General features: G+C 41.2%; 2 protein-coding genes across 2 annotated transcripts; one reads left to right on the forward strand and one right to left on the reverse strand.

Moving 5' to 3' along the window:
- Nucleotides 1-529: 529 nt before the first annotated feature.
- LOC124285120 (zinc finger BED domain-containing protein 4-like) lies at nt 530-1,435 on the forward strand. Its single transcript, XM_046721273.1, has one exon. It carries the CDS (start codon nt 530-532, stop codon nt 1,433-1,435), a length of 906 nt encoding a protein of 301 aa, XP_046577229.1.
- Nucleotides 1,436-1,471: 36 nt separating this feature from the next.
- On the reverse strand, nt 1,472-3,363 carry LOC124285121. Its single transcript, XM_046721274.1, has 2 exons — nt 2,336-3,363; nt 1,472-1,517 (listed from the first exon to the last, which is right to left on the reverse strand). Exons 1-2 carry the CDS (start codon nt 3,361-3,363, stop codon nt 1,472-1,474), a joined length of 1,074 nt encoding a protein of 357 aa, XP_046577230.1.
- Nucleotides 3,364-11,368: the final 8,005 nt, after the last annotated feature.

The raw sequence follows: 11,368 nt of genomic DNA on the forward strand, positions 1-11,368 counted from the left end.
AAGTTTGTTTTATTACGAGTTGCTGTATACAGTAGGGGTGTCGCGATACGCGAATGTATCGATGCATCGATACATTTTTACTGACGATACGATACGCGATACATGTTTGCGTGTATCGATTCCTATTTCAAAACTTTATCGATTCAAATTTTTATGCTATATCCATCTCCTTCAAAGTCTTGATAGTAAAATTATACGAGACTGCTCCGATAAATAGATGTAGCTAGCTTTACTTAAAAAAGAGGTTGGAAACTAACAGCTTTTGTGATTGGCTAGACTTTTTTGATGGACCAATCAGCGAGCGCGTACGTTGCCGGTAGGTAATGCTATGATGCGGGAGTCACAAAACTAAAGTGAGTGCATGGATTTCTCCACCACAGATTTTGAGACTCCCACATTCAAGTCTCATGTGTGGAAACATTTCTGTTTCCCAGTCTATTATGACGATGGCCAACGAAAAGTGAGTCGTGAAAAGACAATGTGTCATATTTGTAAGACATTGATCGGATACAGTGGGAATACAACAAACATGCAAGTCCACCTCACTAGACATCACCCGACTGTCAAGGCTGATTCTGAAAGGAAACCACTCAAGAGAACACTTGAACAGAGAACGTTGGGCTCCTTTTCACATTATGCTTTCAATTCCGAACGTCACAAGCTCATCACACGACAAATTGCGATGTTTATTGCCAGAGATCTGAGACCATTTTCAACAGTGGAGAATGATTCTTTCGTTGAACTGTTAAGAGTTCTAGAACCAAAATACAATGTGCCAGGGAGGACATATTTTACTGGAAAGGTTGTTCCTGAACTGTACAAGGAATGCAAGATGGAAGTGGAGAATGGTCTGAGAAAAGCAATAACAACAGACGGGTGGACGTCAAGGGCAACAGAGAGCTACATAACTGTCACATGTCACTACATTTCAGATGACTGGAAGTTAGTCAACAATTTCCTGCAAACCAATGCCATTTATGAATCTCACACTGGAGCCAATGTTGGAGAGATTCTGTCTGATGCAGTAAAGGAATGGAAACTGGAGAGATCTGAACCTGTTATTTGTGTGACAGATAATGCTGCCAACATGACAGTCGCTGTAAAAGAGGCCAGGTTAAAACATGTGAAATGTTTTGCTCACACCATCAATCTTGCATCCCAAAAAGGTCTCAAAGTCGACACAGTGTGTAGAGTTCTGTCAAAAGTCAGGCGAATTGTCGGCTTCTTCCACCGTAGTTCTACTGCAACTGCCCTGCTGAGAGAAAAACAAAAAATGTTGCAACTGCCAGAGCATAAGTTGATCCAAGATGTCTGCACGAGGTGGAACAGCAGTTTTGACATGATTCATAGGTTCCTGGAACAACAACCTGCTATCCTTGCTGTCCTGATTAGCAAGATGCATTTTGTGTGTGCCAGGAACATCTGTTCCAAGTGAGCGTGTATTTTCAACAGCAGGCGATATAGTCACAGCTCAGAGAGCTACACTGAGGCCTGAAAACGTCAACATGTTGATTTTCCTGAAGAAAAACCTCAGGAAGTGAAGTGATCAATGTGATGAATGATTACAATGTGTTGTGAATTCCTGTTAACTGTTGCAGTTCAAAATTCAAATAACTGTTGGTTGATTTTGTCAAATCTGACACTGGAGGCCTGGCTGAAGGCTGAATGTTTCATCATTAAAAAGTAATATGTAATAAAGCATATTTATTATTTAACAACTGTTTTCCATTGAGTCAATTGACACTAAGCTGATTGCTTAGTATTGCGAAGTATTATTTTTCATTTTATGTGTTTTTTGTGACACAGTATAAGATCAGTGATATTACTTGTGACTTATTCAAAGTTTATACTTGACAGTCTTACTGCCAGTTGCTGGTACAGATCATTTATTTATTTTTACTTAGAAACTGGAGACAATTGGAAGTGTTATTTCCACAGTTACCAAATTTACCCTGATAAGATTGATACATTTTATTTTATCATGAATCATGATGATAATGATGACAAGAATACCTGTCAAGTTGGATATATAAACGGGAACCTTGTGACTTGAGTTATTAGCAAAACTAACATGATTGTTACAAGAATTTATTAGTAAAGTATCTCAGATTTACATCCCTCTTTAAGCAGCCTTACGCAAAAAGGCGCGAAAATTATGTATCGCGATACGTATCGTATCGTGACCTTAGAATCGTGATACGTATCGTATCGTGAGGTTGGTGTATCGTGACACCCCTAGTATACAGTAGTAGCTTGACCTCATTGAACAACTTAGATATGCACCATCACTTAACAAAAAACATCCCGAAATAATGTCAGGTGGCAACAAACAGACCAAATCTTGTTTATCCTTGAGAATAGAGATGTTAGAACACAATTTGACAATAATTTATATTGTTTCACCTTGTTAATAAGTCTCTCAATGTGAACTCTGTGCTTTGCCACTTTTTCTGTACATGAATTTTCTCCCATGTTGAATTGTTTTCCTGTCTTTCCTTTTGGAGGTATATTCAGTTTCAAACCTAGTTTTTCAACTTCATTCTTGATAGAAAAACCTTTGTCAACCATGATGCCATCACCTTCATTAATGTGTCCAATTTCTTTCATTGACTTAATGACATCATAAAACCCAGACTGTTCAGTGATTGCTTTATCAGATATTGAACCAGTAAATAGTTCTGAAACAAACATTAAGCTTCCATTTGGATCACATCCAATCAAACCCTTAAGAGTAGAAGAGGACTTGTAATCACTGTAGACTTGACTTTGCAAACTTACAGCACATGGGGTCTGTGTTTTGACTTCTGTCCCATCAATGATAATTAATGTTGTTGGATAGTCTCTACAGTATTTTACAGGCATATGTTGTATTATATCATCCCTGTGTGGCCATATTGGAATCTGCCCTAGCTTGAAATATAACAGATCAAGCCATGTGTTGAAAATGATACCTGCTGACTGAGGACTTAGTCCAAAGCGAACTGCAATGTCTTTAAGTCCAAACCCATGCCTTAACCGACAGAGAGTAAGCAATAATGCATCCTGAGGTTTAAGTCTCTTGATGTCTTTTCTCCCTGATGAATAATCAATGTCCTCTCCTTGGGGTAACAGAAATGTTAGTAGTGTGAGAAATCTCACATATGTAACACCTGTATAGTGTTTGAATAAGTTTTTGATTTTTTTACCCCTGGTGATCACAACATCTATGGAAAATAATGATGATTGTTGAAGCTCTCTCTGTAATTCCTCAATTGTCTTCTCATGTGATGCCACTTTGATGTTCAACTCTCGTATTTCTCTTGACTTGTCTTGTAATTGTTGCTCCAAATCATGTTTCTCTGCTGCCAGAGCTGGTATGTCCATTGCTGATATCCCTGAGACGACAAAATATTTGAATGATTTATTTATAATTTCAGATCAAACACATCAAGAATGCAACACCAACTACACACATATGTGGGAACACCAGTGTTATCTTGCCACCACCAGTGAAGCTTCCCCAGGAATTTGCTCATCTAAATGATGAAGATACAATCTGTAAGGATCCCAAATCTCTTGAAATGAAAACGCAAAGTCAGTCAAATGAACTCTGGTTTGATGAACGCAGGAAAAATCTAACTGCATCGAGTTTTGGAAAGGTTTTGTCCAAAAAAAAAAAGACCAAATCATGGCTTCTTGAACTCTATTTTCACTAGAAGAAACATAAAAGCACAATCACTAGAATATGGGAAGAAACATGAAAAAGATGCTAAGGCAAGGTACCATCAGAAATATCCAGACAGACATTTTCATGAATGCGGGTTTGTTGTAAACAATGAGTTTTCATTTTTGGGAGCAACACCTGATGGCAAGATTTGTGACAATGGTAAAAGTGGGATTGTTGAGATCAAATGTCCCTACTCAGCACGCAACATGACCATTGACAATGCTTGTGAAGCTTTAGACTTTTTCCTTCTAACTGGTAATGGTGTAACTTCTTTGAAAAGATCTCACCATCACTACGCACAAGTACAAGGTCAGTTGATGGTTACTGTGTGCAGGTTTTGTGAATTTATTGTGTTCACTTAACTGGACATGCATGTGGAGAGAATAACTCCAGATATTACTTTCATACAGTCAATGTTAATGAAACTAGCCATGTTTTACAGAGATCATGCGGTGTCCTACCTAAAGAATGCAACCACCGAGGAATAAATGAACACAGAATCTCCATATATACATGCATGTTTCATCAGTCTGTGCAGATGTGTTGATCAGGAAGTCAGTTGACTTGTTTTCTGCTTGGTCATTGGGTAGCAATATCTGAACTGAAGCAGTCGACTGTGTGGATGGCTTGCTGGTGTTTAGTCTGAAAAAAGCGAATGTATAATGTTTGACATGACTATGATGATGATTACACACTGCCATTTAGAAAGTGGTCAAATGTAACATATGTTATATTTGGGATTACACTTTCTTAGTAAAGTACAAATTCTAGTACTTTTTTTAGTTGAGCCCCATCCGGGATTTGAACTCACACCCTCAGAGTCAGGCACCTAATCGCCAGCACATAAAGAAGTCGCGGTAGCTGAATAGGTTAGGCGGCTGACTTTGTGTGCTGGCGATTTTCCTCCTCTTACAAAATAAGACAAACAGAAATACATGTCCATTGTCCAGCTATCTATATCTAATTACGCATCAGGCCTAAAAAATTACGTCGAATCAGCGATCGAGTTTCCTTTGCCAGAAATGGTTAGAAATGAATTCTCCAGATATATTATTGCTCCGATCTCGTGTTATAACAGTGAACATTCTGTATAAAACTAAGTATGCCTTTTTTATAAATATTATTTACGTGCAATAATTTTTACCTTAGAACATACAGCTTTGTGTTGATTTATTCTGGATAAATTTAGCTGCTCATGGGGACGACCGCAAGCTTTAATCCAGCGCTTGCATTTTTCTTCATTCCGTTTGACAGTTGGAAATCGGACGAAAAAACCTCCTTCCAGTCTTTCAGGGTAACGTTCGTCAGCATTGCATGTCCCCCACGCGCATCGTAATACCATTTTCTGTGCTTTTCACCACACGGTAACTAAGGACAACGGCGTTTGTTTGTGGGTAAAATATGGCGGGCGTTTGATAGCAGATCGGCACAGAATGGAAGCTTTTTTCTGATTGGTTGATACCAGCTGTCAATCAATATGCGCGGATCCATGAATTGCATAAAGTTGACTGAAGATTTGCTAAATGTACATATTGGAACCACAATTCTTTGATGCAGACTACGTTATATATGGATACTGATTTCTGGAACATGTTTGAATAAAATTATTATGGGCTGTTGTAGGAAAAGATACAAGGTGAGACACATGAGAACATATGTTCTACAGCTATTTCTGAACTAGCTTCGTCTGTTGTTTTTGTGAGTTCGTGTTAACATGGTGCATCTCAACATGCCAACTGCCCGATGAGATGAACCTTATCATGACTTGCGAACATCAGGAGGTGCCCCCAGGAGTGTTTGCCACACATACAGTAGTGAGTACATTTGGGAAGGCTCAGGTTTTGCCCTGTCACTGAAACTGAGGCTCATTTCTGAAACTCCCTCCCTAAACATCCCTGCCTCCAAGCTCGACCTAGCCCTGAAACTCCCTCCCTAAACATCCCTGCCTCCAAGCTCGACCTAGCCCTGAAACTCCCTCCCTAAACATCCCCTGCCTCCAAGCTCGACCTAGCCCTGAAACTCCCTCCCTAAACATCCCTGCCTCCAAGCTCGACCTAGCCCTGAAACTGCCTGTCTCCACCCTGACCAATCCATGACAGTGCCAGCCTCTACACTCACCTATCTATGACACTGCGTGCCTGACCCTGCCTCGATGACCCTGCCTGCCTGACACTCCCTTCCTGACCCTGCCTGCCTGACACTGCTCACATCCCTGACCCTGCCTCCCTGACACTGCTCATATCCCTGACCCTGCCTCCCTGTCACTGCCTGCCTGACCCTGCCTGCCTGACACATCGGCTATCTGGGTAGGTGACTCACGTACTGGCTATCTGGGTAGGTGACTCACGTACTGGCTATCTGGGTAGGTGACTCACGTACTGGCTATCTGGCTAGGTGGTTCACGTACTGGCTATCTGGTTAGGTGGTTCACATGCAGGCTGTCTGACCAGGTGGCTGACACACCGGTTATCTGGGTAGGTGAGTCACACACAGGCAGTCTGACCATGTGACTGACACGCCAGCTAGTTGGGTAGGTGACTCAGGTACTGGCTATCTGGGTAGGTGACTCACATGTAGGCTGTCTGACCAGGTGGCTGACATAACAGCTAGTTGGGTAGGTGACTCAGGTACTGGCTATCTGGGTAGGTGACTCACATGCAGGCTGTCTGACCAGTTGGCTGACATAACAACTAGTTGGGTAGGCGACTCAGGTACTGGCTATCTGGGTAGGTGACTCAGGTACTGGCTGTCTGGGTAGGTGACTCACATGCAGGCTGTCTGACCAGGTGGCTGACATAACGGCTATCTGGGTAGGTGACTCAGGTACTGGCTATCTGGGTAGGTGACTCACATGCAGGCTGTCTGACCAGGTGGCTGACATAACAGCTAGTTGGGTAGGCGACTCACGTACAGGCTATCTGGGTAGGTGACTCAGGTACTGGCTATCTGGCTAGGTGACTCACGTACTGGATATCTGGGTAGGTGATTGTGGGATTCAATTCTTTTTACCTACTTGTTGTATACACACGGCAATGACATGTAGGCTGTTTGAACCTGGTCTTGGCTATGATCAACGTGGAAAAGGCATCAAAATTTCATATAACTGAGTGTGCTGTGACTCTCAAATCAGCGATGTGAGCATGGGTAGGCTAAATGCTGAACACTCTGTTGCAGTAGTTGTATGACTCGTGGGCTTTAGTCATGACACAATAAGTAAATGTGTGACTACAGCCACCGCTAGCAAACAGTTGGAGATAGGTAGAGTGTACACAGTAATCAACTGTGTACAGCAGGTATCCAATTTAGGTGACCACAGACAGGACATTTCATGGTGGCCAGTCTTACATAGATCCACAGACATTTCAGAATCAACCGGAGAAAGTTGAACAGGATAGTCTTCAGTAAACAGTCAGGCTTCATGTTGCGCTTCATATACATTTTGTATCAAAAGGTGACACTTAAATTGACACTCAATCATTTGATTGATGTATTTATGTCTAGGATGCCGTAACTTGGGGTGCGGCGTCATGAAATAAATATGTACACTATGCAAAGTGTATGCACAAGGGGCGTTGCATGTCATCGTATCCCAGTTGCGTAGATCGATGCTCATGCTGTTGATCAGTGGATTGTCTGGTCCATTATTTACAGATTGCCGCCACATAGCTTAAATATTGCTGAGTGTAGCGTAAGACTTAACTCACTCACTCACTCACTTTACGAACAGCATTGGCATCTCTGAGTTTCAGTGGTCCTTTCAGATCAGTTCAGGTCTATGGCGCCGTTAAATGGATAATCAAAGCTGATCATTCACTATCAGCTATGTCCCACACAAGGAGGTTTGGGATTTAGCTAATCCGTGTAATTGTTGCTTTGCCTGTCTAAAATCCTTATCAACCTGTCAACAAAATGATTACACAATGCCATTTAGAAAGTGGTCAAATGTAACATGTGTTATATGTTACCTGGGTGTCTGGGTGTTATACCCTTCCTCCCTAGGCAATCTGTCTATCCAATCTGGTTCTGGGGATGATGTAGCTAAGATGGATAGTCAAAGATAAGTCCGGTATGGTGTTCAAGTCCTGTTTATTTTGGCATGAATTCTTTCACAAAGGTCCTCAGATATTTCCTAGCTTTCCTGGTTTACATGCAACACAGATTCACAAATCCCCCCGAAGAACTTGTTGGTTTCTTGCACAACTCCTAAAGTTACAATTTCATCTGAGCCATTCTCTCAATATACAGAGAACCTCTACAGGTTATACTACACTAAATGAGAATCGCTTGCTCACTGAGCGAGAAGCGTATGTAAACAAATGAAGACATAGAGACATGTGACAGCTGTGATTGGATTAAATAGTGTAAGATGTTTATGTTTTTTAAAAGCATATCCAACCAGCAATTAAAACTGACCACAATTTTAAGTATTCAGTGCTGTCATTTTCATCACCATGACATATGCTTATTGTGTGTACAGATATTTTCCAGTAGGTGACATTTGGTGCAGAACTGGGGTTGATGTGTTCCGCTTCCTGTCCTCGCAAAACAAGCCGGACAAGTTGGCCTGATATTGTGTTTTATTTTAGTTTAAAGGCCAGAGTGTACACATGTGTACATGGAATGGCTGTTGATAGCTTGTCTATTTTTATAAAAATGATAAGGTTACTATAGAAGTCTATGGGAAAACATTTGGTGGTGTGTAACCTGTAGGGTTCGAGCACTTTTCAGTAATTCATACTTTACATGATTTCCTGTGTTTATTTCACCATGGAAACATGTTAGCATTAATGTAGAAGCAAATTTAAAGGTACTGGGAGTAAAGATAGGGCTGTTTTGAGTGGAATAGATTGTTTTAGTGTCCAGAATATGAACGTTGCTTCGTTTTGTGGTCGAACAGTGGGAAAAGACCCTCACGGTGAGTCTTTCCATCAAGTAGTGGTTCCCTGGCTTCTAAATTTGTTGGAACTGATGAATTTGACAACAAATTAGGTTAAAATCACCATTGCCACAACAATGTGAGTGTCTAAGTTAATCTCCTGAGGGTCAATTTGAAGTCAAATGATAAGAATATCATGAAATATACTGAACCGCAAAAGAAACGCAAGTTACTATTTTCAAAACATACGTTCCAAATGCATTCCTTTTAGGACAACAAAGTATACCATTATAGAACTAAGCATTCGAAGATGGTTTTGCCTTTGTTGCCGCTGATTCTTGACCATATCGCCCAAACGCAATCATTTTCATGTTTTTCGTGTTTTTTGCATGAAGTTGTTGTGTTTCACACAAAAATGCGAGCATTTCACTCCAGTTTGAAGCTTTATAAGGCAGGTCATTCAAAAAACACCATAGAACACAAAACTGACTGTGACAACGCGGAGAAAACATGCCACGTCTAACTGAACAGCAACGATGAATCGCCGTTGGAATGTTGCAGACCGGATCCACACCAACTAAAGTGGCCAGGCACTTCAGATGTCACGTGACAACAATCACAAGACTATCCGCAAGGTATCGTCAAACCGGTAATGTTCCAGACCGACCACGTTCAGGACGTCCCAGGGTAACAACGCCAGCGCAAGATCGTCACATCCGGGTTACTCATCCGCATAACCGACAGCAACGAGCAACACAGACAGCTGCAACCATTCAAGGGCCACAACGTCACATCTCTGCACACACTGTTCGTCGTCGTCTGAGGGCAGCAGGGATGAGCTGTCGCCGTCCTTACGTCGGACCGATTCTGAAGCAACGTCACCGCCAAAATCGTTTACAGTGGGCGCGACAACACCACCGTTGGCGACGTCAACAATGGCAACAAGTGTTGTTTTCTGATGAGTCCAGATTCAACTTGTCCCACGCCGACGGCCGATAACGTGTATGGACACGACGTAATGAGCGTTACGCCAACTGTTGTGTTGTGGAAGCTGACCTCTGGGGAGGTGGAAGACTCATGGTATGGGGTGGCTTCAGCTACCACCACAGAACATGTTTACACGTGTTTCGTCAACGTGTGACTGCTCTAGTCTACAGAGACCAGGTCTTTCAACACCACGTTGTACCGCTCTTCCAGGCCCAACCTCAGCTCCAGACGTTCCAGCAGGACAATGCTCGTCCTCACAATGCACGGGTCTCTATGGACTTCCCCAGAGGGAACAACATTGCTGTACTGCCCTGGCCCACTCTGTCCTCGGATATGGCACCAATCGAGCATGTGTGGGATGAAATTGGTAGACGGATACAGACAGCTGCTCAACCTCAAATCCTTAGAGATTTGGAAGCCAGATTGGCAAGGGAATGGAATCAAATTCCCCAAGCCTTCTTTCAGACACTTGTTGACTTGATGAGACGTCGTTGTGCTGCCTGCATTGCAGCCAATGGTGGTCACACGCGCTACTGATTGACACACTGTTTCGTGACATTTTTGGTGTGTGAGGGTGGAGTGATAACATATGCTTTTACAGTAAACTTGAGTGTTGTTTTCACCAGAGATCACGACTCATTTCTTCAACAATCACTTGTCTGTTGTTTTTTCGTAGTGTTAAGATTGTTTGTTCCACAGATTCAGAAATATTCACCTTTCTAAATAAACTTGCGTTTCTTTTGCGGTTCAGTATATGTTCACTGCTGACAGCAGAACATGTCACAAACCCTTGTTTTAAATGCAAACAGTGTAGCATATGATCAATTCTTTCTGCCTCTCCCCTTTTGAATATGCAACGACCTAATTTTCTTTTCTTTTTGTAAAAATATACCCCTTTTTTCACCCATAAGACTTTCAAAATGAATTTCTGTTTTATTAACAACTCGTCGCCTGAAAACCAGAGTGTTCTAAGTCCACTTTTGACAAAATGAGTTAGTATGCTCAGGGTAGGTTTTAGAGCATAATCTATTACTCTAGCAACTTTTTACAGTGCTATCCAGCTTTGAAAGTTGTTTTTCAAACAGAAACTTTGTTCTATCTCCAATTTTGAAGTGATTGTCATCATGGAAATGGAACATTTTAACACTGTTCTTATTTCTGCTTTATCTAATTAAATATAGTCCTCATGAAAGAAAAACAGGTTTAGTACAACCTGGTAAAAAGGAAATAACAATCAAATATCGATATAATAATAATAAAGCTAGGTTTTAGCTGTGTTTTTTGACACTTAGAACACTTTGGTTTTGAGAAAAATCACGATTTTCTTTGGTCAAGTGTTCTATCTCCAATCATTTTTCGTGAATTTCTTATTTACTTCAATAGATTGAGCATATAATTTGATATCTTCTGATCCTGTTTAACATGTCACATGCATGTGCAAAATTTGAAAGAATTCGATTGAAAAGTGAAGAAGATATTGTTGTCCTAAACTTCAAGATCGAATTTCTCGAAAATAGTTTTTTGTGACTTAGTACACTCTGGTTTTCAGGCGACGAACTGTCTCATTGCTGTTATAGATTTTATGATTTGACATTTAATGTAATCTCAACACTATTTTCAGCTTGTAGAATGCCTGTTGGTGAATGGGGAGGTGTATCTTCACAAATACAGCAGAAAAAGAAGCTGTCACATCCAATGTGGTATTTCGACATGCCGGCCGAAGTCTGTTGTTGACAGTGTCTAATCAAGCATACTCCCTTTGCTTCAATATGCTTCAACGCCTTGTAGAAGTTGCAGTA

This window comes from Haliotis rubra, unplaced genomic scaffold (assembly GCF_003918875.1).
Source record: "Haliotis rubra isolate DU_JTF1 unplaced genomic scaffold, ASM391887v1 Scf353, whole genome shotgun sequence".
In the NCBI taxonomy this organism is placed as follows: domain Eukaryota; kingdom Metazoa; phylum Mollusca; class Gastropoda; order Lepetellida; family Haliotidae; genus Haliotis; species Haliotis rubra.

Coding starts and splice junctions, on each gene's coding strand:
- LOC124285120 (XM_046721273.1), top strand. CDS start 530: ATGCAAGTCCACCTCACTAGACATCACCCGACTGTCAAGGCTGATTCT.
- LOC124285121 (XM_046721274.1), bottom strand. CDS start 3,363: ATGGACATACCAGCTCTGGCAGCAGAGAAACATGATTTGGAGCAACAA. Junction 1,518..2,335: donor TCAAGGATAAACAAGATTTG/GTCTGTTTGTTG, acceptor GTTTTTCTTCAG/GAAAATCAACATGTTGACGT.